This window comes from Canis aureus, chromosome 18 (genome assembly GCF_053574225.1).
Source record: "Canis aureus isolate CA01 chromosome 18, VMU_Caureus_v.1.0, whole genome shotgun sequence".
NCBI classification, from domain to species: domain Eukaryota; kingdom Metazoa; phylum Chordata; class Mammalia; order Carnivora; family Canidae; genus Canis; species Canis aureus.
In genome coordinates this window covers 563,240-584,689 of record NC_135628.1, presented here as the reverse complement: position 1 = coordinate 584,689, position 21,450 = coordinate 563,240, and the positions used below count along the sequence as shown (strand labels likewise).

At 43.2% G+C, this 21,450-nt stretch overlaps 1 protein-coding gene across 22 annotated transcripts in view; it reads right to left on the bottom strand.

Moving 5' to 3' along the window:
- Positions 1–21,450, bottom strand: part of CADPS2 (calcium dependent secretion activator 2) — a 452,677-nt gene that overhangs the window by 276,629 nt on the left and 154,598 nt on the right. For 20 of the 22 annotated variants that reach the window (XR_013356335.1, XM_077855972.1, XM_077855984.1 and 17 more), the window contains one exon: positions 18,124–18,456. The exons of the other annotated variants lie outside the window; for them this stretch is intronic. Coding sequence is in view for 19 of the 20 variants with exons in the window: in XM_077855972.1 (XP_077712098.1) it covers positions 18,124–18,456 (333 nt within the window). In the remaining variant the exon portion in view is untranslated. The remainder of the gene's footprint in view (positions 1–18,123; positions 18,457–21,450) is intronic. 22 annotated transcript variants of the gene reach the window in all.

Sequence of the window (21,450 nt, the reverse complement as noted above, 5' to 3'; positions counted from 1 at the left end):
CCAACTCCCTAACTCGAAAGAGGTAAAGAACCCTGCTATAGGGAAACTTTCAAGAAGCCTCTATTTCTTCTAGAAGAGGCTATGGGTCTCTTAAAACATAAACCATGGAAGGAGGTCACCTCAGACCTGCACATCATCAACTTTACCCCTTACAGAGATTCATTAAATTTTTGTAAAGGGACACTTAGGCTCTCAACAGTGTTGGCAATGGTCCACAGTTACTCTATTTATTCTTTCTTACACCTACCACACAGCAATCACTGTGAAGGCTCTTCAGTAGCTACAAAAGTAGGGACATTCCAGGAGCTCATACTGTATATCAAAAATAGTGAAAACAGTACACAAAGCAGGATATAATTGCCACAAGAAAGCTACTGATCAAGTGCTGTAAGAACTTAGCGATAGAAGACATGTGCAGTTATAAGGTATTGTGTTTCTTTTGTGTTTCCTGGTTGGTTGGCAACAGGATGGATTTGCAAAAATGGAAATACTAAAAAAAAAAAAAAAAAAATGGACTTAGAGAAAATGCTGACCTGATGCAGCAGTCTACAGGTCTTCACTTGCAAATCTCCAACGCTAGACTTTCCTTGCCACATTCCTCTCATTTCATTGGAAACAAACTCCATCAGGCCGCAGGGATCAACAAATTTCCCTTTGCAGAAGGCCTCAGGAAGACCCAAAGCCTGTGTAGAGCCCAACCTTCTCACAGCTATGAAAATTTTAAACAGCATAAAAATAACTTTACTAAGTTTCACCCCACACCTCCATTTAACTTGTGATATCATTCTTCCAATGCTTTAAAAACTACAAATATCAAATACTTGAATTCATTAAATTTGCTCATATCTTAAAAAAAAAAGATCATTTATAAAAAGCACTTTTCACAGCACTGTTTAGCATCATTACCCTCTCTCATTAATCTATTCTCTAGAACCAGGATAACTATATTAACATTGTCAATCACTAAAAAAAGGAATTAATAGCTGTTTTTCCATAATGACGCCTTCATATGTGCCGACCCTACTCAACTATGTCCTCCTTTCTCCCACTGAAGAAATTAGTTTTTTCTCTGATATCATTCTCCAATTATGGCATACCTCTTTTCAAACACATTATATCCTGTTATTTTCTTGTAATATTCATCTTTATTCTTTAGTATGAAAAATGAAAATAGACTAGGATTTGTTATATAAACTTGGTGTTTTCCCTGAGATTAATTGATATGCTGGTCCACTGTATTTATATTATCTATAAATCTAGTTACTTACAGATAATATATCATGAGAAGTAACTGGCACAAACCTAACACTGACTGCAAAAGAACACTCCAACCAACCCATTATCATATAGCTTTCTAGTGGCCCAGTGTTGGACCAAATATATATGGATTTTGCAAGAGAACGTAAAACCACTGATCAAAAGCTTTAAGTGTTAAATTTACTTCATCAGTAAGTTGTGTTAATTCTCAAAAAAAAAAAAAAAAAAAGTTGTGTTAATTCTCTACTTTATTACTCGAACCACACTTTATCATAAAAATAGAGCCTAACTCTACCCTACTAGCTCTGATGATCTCTGCTCTGTTTTCTGTGCTGCCTCCCCACTCCACATGCCTACACACACACACACACACACACACACACACACACACACACACCCTTGGCTATTCTGGACATCAGAATATCTCCAGCCATTTCTCAAAACAGTGTCATAAGTCCATACATACCACTAGTCTTCCTCTTGAGTTCCAGCTCTCCAACTGAAGGCAAGGCCTTTCCTTTCAGGTACCCACAATGCCCTCAAGCTAAAAGTGAACCTGTTCTTTATCATCCTCTCTTCAGCAAGGCTCTCTACTTCTACATATCATTCCTACTACCCTAGATCAGGCTACAATCTCAGAGAAGGGAGGGAGGAAAGGAAAAAGAAACGAGATGAGGGATTAAATTAGCATGTGAATACGAATAAAAGGAATGATACCTGAGCACCTTAGCCTAGTATTCAGGCCCTCCCAAATTTTATTCCATTGTCTTGGATAATTCCATATTCATACAAATTAGTTTTGTTCAATGTTTACAAAGATGTTACATTTTCCCAGTCATGCATTTTGCTTGTGTTTCTTTTGCCTAGAACATTCTTAACCTAACCTTTATTGTCTCGATCAATCTCAATCTGAAATTACCTACCCAATCCTTTAATAATAAAGCAGGTACTATCTGATGATCTTTTATAGTTTCCTTTTATTGCTAAACTTCAGATTATTTATGACCTCTACTTCAAATTGCAGTATATGTTCTTTGTCAGTTCACCCTACGCCATTGAAGAAGAGTAAAACAAATCCATCTCCAATGGTGGAATTCACATAACTGGTCTCAGTTTTAATCTAAATCTAAAGAATTAAAAAGTCCTTTGACCCTAACAACCCTTCCAAGCTGACTCATCTTCTGTGAGTCAATCTCCCTCAGAAAAACGAAATCCGATCCCTCCTTTTTTTTTCTTGATCAAGAAAATGAGCCAACAACACTGTAACAAACTTTTTGTAGTTTCGTGCAACAGCAGGAATAAGAAAATGAAGTTATTCCCATACCCTCAAGGGAAACACACTGCATATATGATGTTCAGGTAACATTACATCTGCTAGAGGCAGAGTATTTAAAGAATTCCCTTATTATATACTCCAGATTATATATTAAAAAAAACCTGACTCAGAAATTGCAGTTTGGCCACAATCCTTGTAGAACAATTCTAACAGTATTTTTTAAATTTTAAATATTTTATTTATTTATTCATGAGATACACAGAGAGAGGAAAAGACACAGAGGGAGCAGCAGGCTCCCTGAGGGAGCCTGATGTGGGACTCAATTCCAGGACCCCGGAGTCACACCCTGAGCCAAAGGCAGATGCTCAACCGCTGAGCCACCCAGGCGTCCCAATTCTAACAGTCTTAAAAATGCATTTCCCAGAAGGAAGAAGGAACATACTTATCTCAATATAATAAACCAGCCCACAGCTAACATCACTCTCAGTGGTGAAAGGTTAAAAGCTTTCTAAGATCAGGAATAACAACACAAGAGTGCCTACCCTCAGCATCCCTATTCAAGATAATACTAAAAGTCCTAGCTAGAGCAACCATGCAAGAAAAAGAAAAGGTATCAGAACTACAAAGAAGTAAAATGGTCTATTTATAGAGAAAATGGTTCATGTTCAGAAAATCCTGATGACGCAAACAAAAAACTTTTAGATTTAATCAATGAATTCAGTAATTATAGGATACAAAATTAGTATACAAAAACCAGTAGCATGTCTATACACTAACAATAAATTTTCTGAAAAAGAAATAATACACCATTAACAATAGCATCAAAAACAATAAAATGTTTAGGCAAAAATTTTACTAAAAAGATGAAAGATCACTACTCTGAAAACTACAAGGCATTGATAGATAAAAGAAATCAAGAAAACCTATAAATGGAAAGGTATCCTGTGTTCATGGACTGGAAGACCCTATCAAATTACAATGGCATTTATTTTTTACAGAAGTAGAAAAAACACGTGAAATGTATATGGAACCACAAAAGACCCTGAAAAGTCAAAGAAATCCTGATAAATAACAGAAGCAGGAGCCATCACACTTCCTGATTTCAAGCTATACTATAGAGCTATAGTCATCCACAAACAGTATGGTATTATCATAACAACATACACAAAGACACATGGAACAGATGTGAGAACCCAGAAATAAACCCAACTATGTACATTCAACTACTATTTGACAAGAGAGGGCAGCCTGGGGGGCCCAGCAGTTTAGCGCGGCCGTCAGCCCAGGGCGTGACCCTGGAGACCCAGGATTGAGTTCTGCATCGGGCACCCTGCATGGAGCCTGCTTCTTCCTCTGCCTGTGTCTCTGCCTCTCTCACTGTGTCTTTTGTGAATACATAAATAAAATCTTTAAAAATAAAAAAATAATATTTGACAAGGGAGTCAAGAATACTCAATGGAAAAGAGACAATCTCTTTAATAAATGACACTAGAATAATTAGATATTCACGTGTAAGAGAATGAAACTAGACCTATATCTTACACCCCTCACAAAATTTAACTAAAGGTGGGTTAAAGACTTAAATATAAGACCTGAAACCATGAAAATCCTAGTAGAAAACACAGAAATAAAAGCTCCTTGACCTGGGTCTTAGTAATGTTTTTTTTTGGAAAAGCAACTAAATCAAATACAAACAAGTAGAACTATATATATCACACTAAAAAGCTTCTGCTCAGCAAAAGAAACCATCAACAACCTGAAAAGAAAATCTATGGAATGAAGAAATATTTTCAAAATACACAACTGTTAAGAGGTTAATACACAATATATATAAAGAATTCATATAAACCAAAAGCAAAAAAAAAAAAAATCCCGTATTTTAAAAATGAACAAAGGACTTGAATAGATATGAAAAGGTGCTCAACTTCACAAGTCATTAAGGAAATGTGAATTAAAACTACAAAAATATCACCTTACTCCTATACAGTGGTCATCATCAAAATGACAAGAGATAACAAATGTTGGTGTGAATGTGGAGAAAAGGAAACCTGTGTGCACTGTTAGGGGGACTATAAATTGGTGCAGTCACTATGGAAAACAGTATGGAAGATCCTCAAAAAATTAAAGATAGAACCACCATATGGTCAGCAATTCTACTTCAGGGAATATATCCAAAGGAAATGAAAACACAAATTTGAAAAGATATCTGCATCCCCATGCTCATAATTTACAACAGCCAGGACATGGAAACAACATAAATGTCCACTGATGATGAATGGATAAAGAAATTGTGGTGCATATATACACTGGGATACTATTCACCCATAAAAAGAGGAAATCCTATCATTTGTGACAGTAAGTATGGAACTTGGAGGCATTATATGCTAAGTAGAATAAGGCGAAGAAAGATAAATACTGTATGATCTCACTTATGTGTATAATCTAAAAAACATTTTTTTTCATAGTTAAAAAAAAAAACAAAACTCCCAGAAAGGGATCAGACTTGTGGTTACCAAAGGTAGGCAGGGGAAAGTAAGGGAAAAATAGAGGAAGGTGGCCACAAAGTACAAACTTCCAGGCCGAAGATAAATAAGCACCAGGGATGTAATGTGCAGCCTGAGGATACGGTAATGCTGCAGAATAGATGGGAAAAGTTGTTAAAAGAGTTCTCATCACAAGGAAGTAATTGTGTTCTTTATTGTACGTAAATGAGAAGATGAAGGCTCCTAAACCTATGTGGTAATCACTTTACAACCTAAGTAAATCAAACTGTCATGCTGTATGTTTTAAACTTATATAGAGATATGGGTCGATTATTTTTCAATAGAAGTGGGGGGGGAAAGTGTATTTCCCAAACCACACTTTCACTTGAATCCTAAAAAGTAGGGAAAAGATGAATAAGTTAATTAGATATAAAATTATTCTATGTGAACTAAACTATATTAAATAATCAATCAAAATGTTCAAAACCAAGGCTAAGAATTTAGCCTCAAACATAAAAACCATGGGACTTCAGTGGCCTGAAGACAATGTATGCATATTCTCTAAAATGGTAGATGGCAAATTTTTTAATCATCATGAAATCTTTCCTATTTCATTTGATATTAACATTTTATCTCCTGGGAGATAAAAGTAATGAACTAATAATACTTTCAAGCAACTACTTACTAACTATACTCACCTCAATAAAATAGCTGAGTATACATTCACATTAATAATTAAATAAGGCTGAAATTGAGAGAGTTTAGCATTAGGTTAACACAGTATGAGGAATATTAAGGAACTTTGTCAGAGCACATGAGAACTCTTGCCTCACCGAGGCTAAGACTATCTTTACGCAGCACCTACTACATGTAAGGGACTGTCCTACATGTTTTTATAAACATGATGGCATTTAAGCCTCAGAGAAACCCTACAGGATAGGTCATAACTTTATCCCATTCCAGCGATGGGAAATCTGAAGCACAGATTGCTTTAAGCAATTTTCCCAGGTCAAGGTCACACAGTTAATATGGGGCTAGGCAATCTGAGTGCAGGATTCAAGTTAACTGCATCACATCATTCCCAATGTCACACACTCAGTTTCCATTCTTTTGGTCACTTACTATCTAGAAGTACCCACAACAGGAAACACATTAAACAATACTGTCAAATTAATGGCACAAAGATTAATACCCTGTACTCAAGCCATGACAATGAAGTAGAAGAATTTATTATATATAAATATAATACAAAGTAGAAATATAATAGGCCTTTGGGTACTGATAAGTAATTGTAAATTCTTCCCTTTTTTCCTCCTCCCCCAATATTCAAGAAAAAAGACTGGGGGCAGGAGCAGGGAAACATTTGTGGAAGTGGAATTTCTCTTGGGTCTTGAAGGAAGAAGGGGAGTCCCAAGTGAGGAGAATACCCTAAGACAAAATTAAAATCCAAGGGAATACAGGGAGTGATTCAGTTTACACGGAATATGGGATGGGGTATGTAAGGAATTGCTAAGTGGGAGAGAACATAAGCCAGGCAGGTGGGCCAGATGGAACACTAAGAGGTATGAACTTCATTCTGTTGACAGACAGAAGGCACTTTTTTTCTATTCAAAGTTGGGTCATGATGAGAACTGGATGGTGCTCCAATAATATTGACCTGGCAACAAAAATATGTAGGGATGGAAGGGGGAAGCAGTTGAGAGATGACCGCCATGCCCATAGGGGAGGTACTGATGTCTTGAGCTACGGCGATGCCCATGGAAATGAAAGAGATGATGCAGTATTGTGGAGAAACAGCAGGGCAGGTAACTGGGCTGGAAGACAGAAAAGGACTGATGGTTATGAGTCAGAAGGCTGAACACAAACGGAAGGAGAACCACATGGAGGATGAGAAAAATGGCATTTTGAACCTATTGTGTCTGAGGACTTTGAGGCTCATCAGTTGGCCCTGGGCTCCACTGAGACAGCATGGAAAGAGAGGGCTGACCTAAGTGAGAAGGGTAAAAGGCGGAGCTGCTCAAAATACACAGAGTGAGGTGGTTTTTTTAATCACTGCAGTATTTTTCCAGGGATCTAACTTAGTACAACAATCATGGTAGCATCTCCTTTCTCAAAACAGGGCGGAGAACCTATCTATATTTTTCAAACACTATTGCTGCTCTTGGCACCAAACCGTATACAAAGTCACAACCCTCTGATGAGGATTCAGACTGAAACGTAAGCCTTATTAATCTGGAGAGCTTTGCATCAGAATCATGGAAACACTCACAAATAGAAAATGACATCATTTTAAACAGTGAACAATCATAAAGGCCTTTCTAGAAGTTTGTAACAAATAGCCAGAATCAATCAGTGCCAGCCATTACAGAAGGAAAATCTTACTAAGATAACGATCAGCTGGCCCTGCTCTAACATGATTAGGGTAAATGGAAATTTTTTTATAGTCTAAAGCAAAGAGGATTTAGGATATTATGAACTTGATAATCAGCTCAAAGCATTAAATATCACCGGGTACTCTTTGTGAGAATGTGTCAATCCCTTCTCCTCAGCCTTTTCAAACTGCTTTTTCTAAAAGTGAATTACAAAAACAGAGAAGTTGGTGTAACCATCTACCAAAAGAAACAGGTGATACGTTTTCTGGGCCACTCATTTCTAAAAGTCAAAGGAAAAAAAAAAGAAGAAAGTCTGATGCTATAAGCTCGGCACCACAGTAAGCACCCAATAAATTTAATAAAATGATTCAAAGTACTATATAGAAGGGATTCCTTGAATGTATATTGTTCTTTGCTCTGGTTGATCCCCTAGAGATTTTCCTGTTAATTCTGTTTTCTTACCTTCCTGGTTCTACTCTTCACGGACTCCAGGACCACTGCTGTCACCTTGCCCAACCTCTGAGCAGCATGTGGCATAAACACCCTCCTCTGACATGTCTCCTCTTGGCTTCCCTGACGCGACACTCTGGTTTTTCTCCTACCTCACTGGCTCTGTCCCTTCTGTGCAGCCTCTAAATCCTGGTGTCCATGGGACTCTGTCCTGGATCCTGTATCTTCCTGATCTCCAGACTCTCCTAAAATGATCTCCAGACTCTCCCCAGGCTTCAAATACTAACTTTCTCTAAATGATTCCAAATCTGTATGCCCAACCCTACGACTCATTGGAATTTCAGATTTGCATACTCTACCACCACCTGCCATTTCCACATGGACATTCAGTATTTTCAGCGTGTACAAAACAGAATGCCTGATTTCTCCCCCACCCTTCTCCGTCCCAAAATGTTGTTCCTTGAGGACAGGGAATGCCACATATTGAAAGCCTAAAACAATAGGACTATGATGAAAGAACACCCTCATCCAGATGCCCCATCAGACCACAGTTAACAAATGCTGCATCATATATCCAGTAACAAATGGAAAGACAGCTATTAAAGCATACTATGTTTTCCATAAAAAGAGAGGGAGAGGGCTAGGCCATATTACTCAAAGTTCTAGAAAATGTTGGTCTACAGACCCACATGGACTCTCAGTCTCTGCCTGAGTTCGCAGACTTCCGTCTTTGACCCTGTCCAGACAAGCGGGTGTTCCAGTGCTCTGACCCAAGACAAGGTCCCCAGGTGCGGAGGGAGCCCAGCAGGATTCTGAGGCATGGATCCAAGAGGATGTGAAGGCAGACTCCGAGGTCGAATCCAGTAGTGTAGGAACTTTACAGGCAATGGAGAAACAAGACAGAACCACGGGTGGGGCGAGGAGCAGGGCCTAGAGATCACCTGAAGGGCTAACATGCAAGTCCTGAGCCACCCGTGTTTCAGTAATGCTGGGTCGTGCCCCAGGGTGGGCAAGGCAGGGTACCGGCGATGGACAGTCTATCCTGCAGGCCCCAGAGAGGAGCCCCCAGAATCCCAACCTGTTCCGGTCCTGTCAGTGCGGACAGCCTACCATGCTCCCTCGTCACAGTTCCCTCCAAGCTCACCCCACAAGCGTTCAGGCCCTTGATGTTCAAGGCCTGACTCGTTAGCCTCGTCTCCTGCTACAGCACACACAGGACAGGCCTTCCTAGCAGACTACAGGACATTTCACTCTCCCCGGGCCTCTGTAAAATGTTATTTTCCACCCGGCTGTTAGATTTCTACCCATCTTCTAAAATTCAGGGATGTGGGCCTTCTTAGAAGCTTCACGAAAGCTCCAAATGAAAATTAGGTTTTCCGTGCTGCCACGTCAGCTCTTCTTCCTGGACACGCTGCTGGATGGTTTGAGGTCACCGGGGCATTACGGGTCCTCAATGGGCCCTCAGGCCAGGGCTCCCCAACCAAACCATGTGTCTTCATCAGCATAATGTATGAGACTTTTTGAAAATAGACAATGAGCCCCATTTCCACAAATGGTTTCACTTGGTCTGAGTTGTTTTTAAAGCTTCTCAGGTCATACTAATGTGTAGCCAGAGCAGAGCGCTGAAGAAGGCTGCACAAACTACCCAATATTCCATTAAACCACTGTCATCCACATGCTTACAATACACCGCACATATGCCTTTAGTAACACACTTCCTATCTATACTGTTACATGTTTTATAGATCTGTTCTCCTCACCACGTGCAAATACTTTCAAAGAACCAAATCTTGTCGTCTTTGCATTTTCCCTGCTGACATTTTTAAATCTCATTTTAATTTTGATCGAATATTTTCATGAACAATCATGAAAAAGATACAATTACTTATTACACTTAAAAACAAGGTATCCAATACGATCCCTTTTTATGAAAAGTTGAGAACAGGTCTTGAAGTATATTTAGCAAAAATACTTCCCCATCGCCCCCACTATTACTACTACAAAGATGCCTCATCTCTGAAGATTTCTGTTCTCTTAAAGATGGAAAAGTCTGGATAATACCCTATACCACTCTATAGGGAAGATCTGGGTAAAGAAAAATCTAAAAATAAATGCAAGGAATGTCTGAAGGTAGCCTATATTTGTGATCTAGTGATATTTGGGAAGAAGCAAAGCAAAACACTTTAGGAGAACCCTTATTTAGGAGTATCCTTATGTAGTTCTCTTACATACAGGCCAAAGGTAAAAAACCAAAATAATGCATAGTCAGATGAAGCCAAACTTACTGATAAGAATGTAATTTGATTTAATGTATTAAAATTATATCCACAAAAATTTTCAATTTTTAGAGAAGAAACTGATTCAGTATTACCAATCAGATATTCAAATTTCACTTAAATGAAATCAAAGTCATCTCACTTATACCATGACACATTCATTTAAAAAAGTGAACCTATATATAAATATTAGGGCCATTCCAAATAACTCCAGAATTTAAAAAGTCAGGTATTATAAGAATTGACTCATTAAGATCTGAAACTTCTTCTTGCTGCATCCTGAAACATAACAATTGCCACTTAATGACATTTACTTGAATATTTTCTTCAAAGTTTTTAGCTTTAAAATTATCCAGATTTGAAAAATTTGACATCCTAATTGTCATTTCTACAGCTTTATTTTCTTTCTTTGAAAATGATTTTGTTATGAAATGTAACTGCCTCCCTAGGGTGTGCCTTTTATTTCTGCCAAAGTAGACAAGTTATATTAAATAAAAAGTATTATCAAAGCACATGCTACTCTCGGAGAGAAAGAAAGAGGACAGTAGTGAAAGGCAAATAACAATTGCCCCTGAGCATTCACGTTTCTTCTTCTTCTATTTTCCTTGGACATCCTGATGTAGGTCTTTGAGGGAAGACTCATAGTGAGGGGGCAAGAAACACAGCCACTGCCTAGATCTGATTTCCTTAAAACTCTGAAACCCAAAGTGCTTATACTCCAAAGCTAAAATTCCTAGACAAAGGGTATCATAAACCTGAACATTCCTTTTTTTTTTTTTTTTTTTTTTTTTTTACAATTTCTTATTTGAGAGTGAGCGTGTACAGATTAAGGGGGCTGGAGGGGAGGAGGAGAAGCAGGCCCCCGCCCTCACGCTGACCAGGGTGCCTGACACGGGGCTCAATCCCAGGACTGAGATCATGACCTGAGCCAAGGGTAGATGCTCAGCCAAATGAGCGACCGGGGTACCCCGTGAACACTACTTTTTAACCATTTTGTCAATTATTCCTTCTTATCCCTTAAAATTCACAACAGTTCTGTAGTATCACTCAGAGTTCTTGTACTCATCAGAACACAAGAAATTTCGATGGAGGGATATTTAGAGGAAGATTTTAGCTAACTTTGCTTCGACTTTTGGGCAAATACGGGTGAGGTACTTTCTTCAGTTAATGGAATGAGATTATGAAAGATTAATGAAGGTGGCCATGGGCAGAAAAGATGAGGATACAGATAGCTGTGAAGTTCAGTTGCTAATTCTCCTAAAGTACAAATAAACAAGAGGAGGAGAGTCACTGTTGATACAGGACTACATACCCCACCACGCACACTTGGTCATGCAGGATTGGGTTGCTCTCCAGCTTGCGACGCCTCAGCCTGTATCTGCTCACTGTCATCTCAGACCACAGCCCCGTCCCCTCCTCATACCCCAGCAGCCACAGACTTGCCACTCCCCAGTGCCACGCTGTTTTGGACACTCTACGCGTGCTCATCCCTCCTCACAGAATACTTTCTTAGCGTCTTACTCTGGTGTCTTCATGACACTCTTCCAATATTGTGTTCTCTTCAACCTCAAGACCATATAGCCAGGAACTCTCTACACCCCTGTGCCATTTACAACGGTGTTTTATTATTTTCTTTCCTCTTAAAATGAATCTAGCAAATAACTAGGTCTGGTCTCTCTGTTTCTATCACTCAATATACTGTTTGGCGTGAACTTTCTTATGATACGTATCTGTACATGAGTATAGAGATTGAGTTCACTGACTGACTTGAAATATAATGTATTAGCCTTTGTCATTATTTTTAAATAATCTTTAATAACCTACTTCTGTTCAAAGGCAACTGATTAGTACCACTTAAGTAGCAGTGTTTTATTAAAAAATATGTGAAAGAATTTTTATTTAACTTAGGATCATAAAATACATACTTTTAATATCAACTACCTTTGTTTCTTTAAAGCTGTAACTATACTTACCTGAAATTCACTACACTTCCTTAAAATTATCCTGAAATTAAACTTTTCACCAACAAATTCTGTTTGTTCTTCCTTTAGTCCTGTTACTTCACTGTATCTCTAATAGTCTGATTCAAATAAATCATGGTTAACAATTTCAGATTTTTATATTGTCATGTTGCTCATTTTAGAAGGAACTCCTTCCTTTTTTACCTAATACTTAGTTCTGTAAATGTGGAGCAATACTGACACATTACTCTGAAACCAAAGAATCCAAAGTGTGACAGATAATTTTAAGAGCACAACAGCTAATCTGTGAAATATGTGGATTGTTCTTATTCTTTTTTGGGGAAGGTAACATGTAATAATTTTTCTTTCAATTATCCCTAATTTTTATAATTTAATTGTGATAACCTCTACAGTAGTGTTTAACTTTTATGCCTTAATTTCGATAATTAATAACTTCTTGGCTCTACTAATCAAAAGTCACATAAACACCTCTGCTTCTTCAGAAGACAGCATCCTGCTTTTCCCTTCCTGATACTGACCCTACAGTTGTGGGATGACTGTTATGACCCCATTAGGCTCCTGCCGGCAGCAGGCTGCAGCTCTGACAAGGCTCCCTTCACATTCTGGTCTTTTCTTTCTTAAGTACCAGGGACTATCTGGCTGCTGCCATCCTGCACCTCCTAGCAGAACAGCTCTCTATCCTGAGCTTCTGGCCTGAAGCAAGCACACATCCTTGAGATTTCCTAGGGGACCACTACCAGCAAAAAAAACAAGGGACCAGCTAAGAGTAAACCACCACAGAAGAGTCACAGTAAGTCTCAAAGCCTTTCCTGAGATGCCAGGAACGTGGAGTAATTTCACTGCCCTACATCTGAAGCCAGGTTCCAACAGCTCAGCTAGCTTTAGGTCGTTTCTCTGCTCCTCCTACTATTCCTCTTCTTAAACTATTTCTTACCGGTAAAGAGCAGACTATTTTATGTGTTTTCTATCACCTTTTCTTCTCAAACCTCTATTGACAGACAATGGAAGAACAAATAAGATATATATGCCCTTGAGAAAGAAAAAGACAATCTCAGCTGTTTTCTTAACCATCCATTTTCATAACTGCATTGATTTCATAAAATGATTGTTACTCCACAGTAAAGCTCTTCCTTTATGATTTTTTGTATTTTTTTCAATCAATCAAAAAATAATCTGTAAGAGCTTTTCAAATCTCAGAACCAAAAAAAAAAAAAAAAAAAAAAGGAATTGCAATTTGAGCTCAGATCTGTAAAGAGATTGAAGTTGTCACTCCCATTCTTAAAATAAAGAGCTCAACAAACTGAAAATCAATGATTTTTCTTGGACTTGTGAGAGACCTAAGATTGCATGGCAAACCACTAACCCAAACCCTGGAGATCAAAACCAAATTGTGGTACAACACCAGGAGCAGAAGTCAGTGGAGGCCATAAAGAGTTGGACCACTTACTTGACTGGTCATTTACCAGAAGCTGAGTGCAGAGAGTTAGAAACTCCTGGGGCTAAAATCAGAAGGTAGTTCCCCTACTCTGCTGGCTTTTACCTCCAGTGACCCCACCGAGCTCTCATGATAGGGATCCAAGAAAGATCCCCATGCGGACTTGCAGGAAGAAGAGAAGAAAAGCCACTGTTAAATGTCCCACATTCTTCAACATAACAGAGGGGGATGGAATTGTCCCAGCTGGAGAGAGAGAAGACTATCCTCTGCAGCCTTTTGCAGCCTTCTGATCTCTTCTACTGGGAGAACCAAACCCTAAGTGAATGAGGGGAGGGGGGAGGGGGGAGGGCTTTCAAGAAAACAGACTAGGGATGATTCAGGCATGGAAGGGAATAAGTCACATGGTGGAGAGGGACAGAAACATCCATGCAGGCTACAGCCCCCAGACAGAGGCCACAAAAAATCTGAGACCAGCGCCTACTTGCCAACACTCTGCCACAACACCAACACAGCCCCCGTTTAACAGCAGAGGATCAGAGCTGTATGACAGACTTACTGACGACGAATACTTGGGGAAGCCTAAAGTCAATAGAGGAGACAAAGACAAGGACATTAGAAGAACTTGAAGCGTCTTGTACCCACAAACATTATAGCAAACATGAAACACAGCCTAACATCCAGTCAAGATTAATGTAAATCTTCATACTAAAGGCTAACATACCTCAGTTCTTATTATCTGATATAATAGTCTGGCTTTTAACAAAAATGACAAAACATACCAAAAGAGAAAAAGAAAGAAAGAAAGACTGGAAAGACAAAGCAAGCACCCCAATGAGATTTACTGGTGATGGAGATATTATAATTTAAAAAAAAAAAAAAAAAGAAAGAAAGAAAAAGAAAAAAGAGAGAGAAAAGAAAAAAGAAAAAGAAAAAAATGATTTAAATAACTTATACTAATATGTTAAGGGCTCTAGTGGAAAAAGTTAAAAACATGCAAGAACAGATGGGTAACGGAATGAAGGAGATGGGAACTCTTAAGACTCCAAGTGAAATGCTAGAGATCAGAAATGAAGACAGCTTTTGACTGGCTCATCAGCAGACCTGAGGATTCTGAGGGAGAGAATCCGTGAACTTGAAGAAAGGTCAACATAAACTTCCCAATCTCAAATGCAAAGTGGAAAAAAAAAAAGCCTAAAAAATTAAACAGACAAAAAGAACATCCCAGAATTGTGGGACAATATCAAATGGGGATGACACAAATGCTCCTGCACTACCAAAAGATGGTGAGAATGGGACAGAAGGAAAACATGAAGTGATCATGGCCAAGAATCTTCCAAATGGAATGACAGACACCAACCCAAAGATCCAGAAAGCTCAGAGAATGCCAACCAAGAGAACCATAGAGCCTATCCCAAGACACATCATATTCAAACTCAGGAAAGTGAGACAAGGAGTCAGAACACTGGAGTTTCAGACTTCTTACCAGAAGACACACAAGCAAGAGAAGTGTGAGGTGAAAGCTGCAGAGTACTGAAAGAATAAAAAGCTAACTGATAACCCTATATCCAGTGAAATTATCCTTTAAATATGAAGGAAAAACAGACTTTCTCAAACAAAAACTGAGGAACTCATCGCCAGTCATCCTGCCTTGCAACAGGTGTTAAAAGAAGTTTTTCAGAAAGATAGGGAAAATGAGAGAGTCAGAAACTTGGGTCTATATAAAGAAAGTGTAAGGAGAAGGAATCAAGGGAAGATATACAAATTTTTGTTTTGTTTTCTTAATCTTAATATCTAAATATTAACTGTTTGAAGAAATAATAGTAATCATATACTGGATGACAAAAACATCAGGTAATGAAGGACAGAAATATCACTGAAATAAATGACAAATGTCACAAGCAATGGAAGGGAGGAGTTGGAAATTCTCTATTATGGGGCAACTGTACTACACTTGAAGCCTGAGAGTGTTATCTGAATGTGGACTTGAGCATTTTAAAATGTAGATTTTAAACCCTAGAGCCACCAATAAACAACCCCTAAACAAGCTCCAAAAAAAGAAAAAACAAGTAGCACATCAAAAGAAAATCCCACAAAATGGAATCACATAAACTGCTCAATTCAAATGTGAGAAGGCAGAAATGGGTGGGGGAAGGGGACAAAGGACAGATGCAAGGAAATGACCCAACACTTAAAAAGACTGTAGAACCTCAACCAACTATATTACTCTAAATATAAATAGTCTAAACACAGCCATTAAAAGACAGAGAATGTCTGAATGGATTAAAAAGAAAACCAAGAGGCAATTTTATGTTGTCTATAAGAAACCCACTTTCAAAATAAGGAATCATGGGGCAGCCCGGGTGGCTCAGGGGTTTGGGGCCACCTTCAGCTCAGAGTGTGATCCTAGAGACCCGGGATCGAGTCCCACATCGGGCCCCCTGCATGGAGCCTGCTTCTCCCTCTGCCTGTGTCTCTGTCTCTCTCTCTGTGTATTCTCATGAATAAATAAATAAATCTTCAAAAAAAAAAAAAAACCAAAATAAGGAATCAGATAGGTTAACAGTAAACAGATGGAGAAAGACACCGGCTAACTAATCAAAAGAAAGCTGGAGTAAGCCATATTTGTTTAAGACAAAGCGGACTTCAGAAAAGATAAAATTACCAGGGATAAAGAGGGATTTTATACACCGATAAAGGAATTAATTATATAAAGGACAACAGTGATGCTATTATGAGAAAAAAAACTGGTCCACAGGATGTCATGATCCTGGAACACACAGCATAAATCCGAATGCATTTGTAATAACTCATTTTGGAGGTCCATCTGCTTTATCAGACTTCAACATATGGAGATACACAGAACAAATATTTTCATTTGCTCAGTTTGGTTTTCTCAACATCTAGCAAGTCAAAAACTTGAATACTTAATAAATATCTACCATATGTGTGAATCTGAATTTCACTATGTTCATCGATTTTTAACTGTACAAGTGAGCCACTGTTCCATTAAAAATACAAAGGCCAGTTGCATTAATCTTTTAAAACTGAAGATTGAGGTTTTACAGTCATCCTCCACTATTTAGTAACTGCCTGGATTATTAACCATGAAAGCAAGCATGATGAATGCATGAATTGTTCACAGGGTTAAGAGGCTTTACTATTAATTGCCAATTTATTCATTTGAAGTGACTCAGATGTTAGTAATGCAAAGCAAATGATATAAAAATGCAGAAATTAAGAGATTTGTGAAAAGATTAAAAATAGACGTAAATTATGTACATTATAGGAGTGTAACTCCTAATGAAAGCATGAATTTCAAAATGCCTGAATTTTGTCTATTTAAATTGTATATTAGGGCATAAATAATTTATACCACTAAAATAAACAAAATGCAAATATCAAATGAACGTATTAGACAAATCTAGGGTCCAAAGATGAAAGACGTGGAACATATTTCATTCAATTTGTCCCACATAATTATCAGAATAATGACCGAAGAGAAAAATACTTTTTTCTTTCATCATCTCTAAATTACGTAGTACAGCAACATCTTCATTTCTATCTGGCTGGATTAAAGACATTGTGAGTTTCGATTACTTCTATAAAACTCAGAAGATGAGCATAACTTTATTTTTTTTTTAAGATTTTATTTATTCATGAGAGAGGCAGAGACACAGGCAGGGGGAGAAGCAGGCTCCCTGCAGGGAGCTCAACGTGGGACTCGATCCCAGGACTCCGGGGTCACGGCCTGGGCTGACGCTCAACTGCTGAACCCCCCAGGTGCCTTGAGCATAACTTTATTTAAAAAAAAAAAACAAAACTTATTTTTCACTCAGGAATATCTCTGTATTATAAGTTATGCAACTTATTTAGATAATGTGGGACCCAGGATATTTAACAAAACTCCCCTACCCCTGGACAAGCAGAGCAGGACCGACTCCCTTGTGCGGGGCACCCGCCACCTCCTGTATGACCCCCACATGACCTGCTTATTGCTTAAGGCGCTGCCCCACCCTAGTCAAACCCGGGGCACACCCTAATCGGAAATCGGCTCCGTGATAGGCCAGTTCAAATGGAACTTTAGGGTAAAATGTAATTCAATCGGCCACCTGCGTGTGGACCGACGGACTGTGCAACTTCCTGCGTATCCCATGGGCCACCGGCCCCTATAAAGCTGCTGCGCCTCTGAGTCTCGGGGTCCAAGTCCCTGCTCCGCTGTGTCGGGTGCACTTGGACCCAGGCTCGAGCTTGTGAATAAACCCTCGTGTGTTTGCACCGGTGTCGGCTCCTCGGGGGTTTCCCGGGCACAATCTTCGCAATCAGATAACAGAGGATTTTTCACTTCGTTCTTTGGCGCAGGCCCCTCACACGCCCCGCAGACACAAAGCGTGACATCCTAGGACAGGGCACGACTGCGTACGAGATGGAGCGTCCGGATGCTCGTCTCTCCTTCCTTCAGCTGCCGCCCATCCGCGAGAATTCACGCGCGCTCAGCCTGGCAGCCGCGGTGGCCACGGGGCGCCCCGCTCGCGGCTCGCAGCTCGCAGCTGGCAGCTCGCGGGCTCTGGCCGCCGGCGCTCGGGGCCGCTTACCTGGCACGCGTTGTAGAGCAGCTGGTGCTCCAGTTTCTTGACGCCCAGGATCTGCTGGAACATCTCGTAGAGCTGCTCCTTGCTGAGGATGAGCTCGGACACCGCGCTGAGGGCGCCGCGGCCGGGCGGCCTGCACACGTCGTCCTCGCCCCTGTAGATGGCGTCGTACTTGGCTATCCACGAGCTGAGCACCGTCTCCTTGCTCAGGCCGTCGATTTCGGGCAGGCTCCGCACACGCTTCTCGATGTTCTTCTTGAACACCTCCCTGAAGTCGTTGGCGGAGCATCCTCCGCTCTGGACCATCCTGGCCACCCTGTCGCTCTTCAGGAAGACCTGCAAGACACGCAAACACACCGAACAGCCGCTTACGGGACGCCCGGCCAAACGGCCGCCGCACTCGGGCCGCTCGGCACAGAGCGGAAGGCCCAGCCGCCTGCCAGGAGGGAGCGTTCGCGACGGGCCGCACGCCTCGAGGAGGCCGCAGCACCGCGGGGTGGGCCGCCCCGGGCACGCGCCCCGCCCCGCGGGCCCTCGCCCGCCGACGAGGCCGCGCCAGCTCCACCCGCCGGCGCCCAACCCGGAAAGGAAGAGCTCGGACGCGCGCCTGCGTGCGCGTGCCTGTATGCCTGTGCGCGGGCGTGCGCGTGCCCGCATGCCTGCGTGCGCGGGCGTGCATGTATATCTGTGTGCGTGCGTGTCTGTGCGCGAGCACGTGCATGTATATTTGCGTGCGTGCGCGCGCCTGTATGTGTGCGTGCGCGTGCCTGCGTGCGGGGCGGGGCGGGGCCAGCCCAGCTGAGTGCAGAGCAAAGCCCGGGCACGAGCTCCGGCTGCGGGGCGCGGGGACGCGGTCGGGGACAGGCGTCCCGGGACGAGCGTCCGAGCATCCGCCGGGGCCAGGTCGCTGCCTGGGGAACGGAGCGTCCTCAGCAGCAGGGCGGCGCGGGGACGAGATGCAGGGCAAGCCTGCGGCACGCAGCACGACCCAAGTGGCCGGGGCAGAGCGCAAGGGGCGCGGGCGGGCGGGAGGCGGCGTGGGCTGCAGGGAGCGCCGGGCCCTCGAGGCCAGTGCCCACGCCGGGCCACCCCGCCCTGTCCCCGCCCTGTCCCCGCCCCCGCGGCCCGTCCGCCGTCTCGCACTCGCACGTCGCTCGGGCTTGCTCAGCACCTGCCGCCAGGTACGTCTGCGTCCCCCCGAGTCAGTACCCGCCGCAGGGCAGCCCCGGGTCTGCGCGCAGCCCACCCGGCGCCCCCACGGAGCCCGGCCTGCAGGTCGACCTGCCGGGGCTCTGCCGGGGAGCGCCCAGGCCGTGACCCCGCACCCCGGAGGGAGCCCCGGATGGAGCCCTGGATCGAGCCCCAGATGGAGCCCTGGATCGAGTCCAGGATCGGGCCCGGATGGAGCCCCGGATCGGGCCCCGGATGGACACCTGGATGGAGCCGCGGATGAAGCCCTGGATCGAACCCCGGATTGGGCCCCAGATGGAGCCCTAGATCGAGCCCAGGATCGGGCCCCAGATGGACACCTGGATGGAGCCCCATGTCGGCCCCGGATGGAGCCCCAGATCGAGACCTGGATGGAGCCCGGGATCGAGTCCCGCATCGGGCTCCCCGCAGGGAGCCTCCTTCTCCCTCTGCCTGGCTCTCGGCCTCTCTCTGGGTCTCTCAGGGATACATAAAATATTAAAAAAAAAAAAAAAAAAAAAAGATCTGTTGAAGAAAGTACGGCCTCCCGTGGACCCTGGCTTCCCTCGGGCGAAGTTTGGGCTCAGGACCCGGCTCCCAGGTCTCCCGAGGCGCCGCCGCGTGCGCCCCAGGAAGCGAAGTGTGAGGCGGCTCCGCTCCGAGGCCCCGCCCCCGCCCCTCCCCCCCCCCAGGGCGGCTGCCTCTCCCCGCGGCGTCGCAGGCCCCAGCCGCCAGCCCCCTCGTCGGAGCCGACCGGGTCACAGCGGGACCCACCGGACGGACCCACGGGACGCTCCGAAGCGCGACGCCTCAGGGCGGCTGACGGACCGGGTGCCCCGGGCGGGCTCAGGTGCAAGGTTGCTCCTGGGCGGCCCTGCCCGCCTCCGCGACGTCGGCCTGGAGACCCGGCGCCACTCGGGCCCTGTCTGCCCCGCGCGGACCTCTCCGGCCCCACGGCCTCGACGCCCGCCGGCCGGTCCCACCGCACAAGCTCCTCAGGCGACGCCTTCCTGCCCCTCACCCTGTCCCAGGAGCAAGAGCTGTCACCGGGCCTTCCCGCCTCAGAAGTGACCTGGAAGCCGCCGGACTCACTTCCCCAGCCTCTTCCCTCCGGGGGTATCCAGCTAGGATTCCTTTTGAGAAACCTGGCCATGTCGGTCCTTCCCCGGCTTACAAATTCTTCACTAACTTTCCCCCCACATCGTCACCAAGGTCCTACTTCAGATGGCTCCAGACTACCCCTCTGGCCTCCTCGCTCGGCGTCCTGCCCCGCTCAGTGCCCGTGCTCCAGCCCCACTGCTCTGCTTCCCCAAACTTCACCCAGTCCACCTCACCATCACCCAATCCTCTCTTCCTAAGGCTTCCCATCCCCGATCCATCAACCCTCCCGTACTGATTCCTTCCCCAACTGCTTGAATCGGCCAATCCTGTATGGTGCAGATGCAACCCCAGCAACCTGTGATGGGTGAGGGAAGGTTTTAAGGCCATTTTACTTTCTTCCTCACTAGAGAGCAAGCTCCATGAACCCAAAGATGGTGTCACCCCCCACCGAATCTGTAGGACGCACCACCACTCAAGCACAGAGCAAGCGCTTAGAAAATACCCAATGTGCGAATGAGGAGGGAATCAATGGTTTGGACGGTTGTTTCCCCATCCACGCACTTGCCTAACTTCAATGAACCACTAGGGTTTACTGACTTTCAATCAGATGCTTAACCTCAGACATGGACCTTGTCCACATGAATGCGAAAAAGAGATCGCAGAAGGAAGTAACATCGCAGAGAAAAGTAAACCTAGTTTTGTGAAGAAAAGGTATATTGTTTAAAAATGCAATGCCTAAGTGACAATCTGCTGTAATTGCGAAGTGGTAGTTTTTAAGATTTTTTCAGGTGTTACATAAGTTATGAAACTGATGATGGACTTAGTCCCAGTAGAGACAAATGATCTTAACCTTCTATCCTTTCACGGTCATTATTTTTTAGTCAAAGGCAGACAAAGCGTGGTCCTAGCTTCGGGTGCACCTAGACCAGCTTTCCGCTCGACGCCCCAGGATCCTCAAAGACACTGTCTGGGTCCCACCTCGGCTGCCGTATTGGTGCTGAAGCAACCGAGGGAATTCAGTTTACGACAAACTCACTGTGT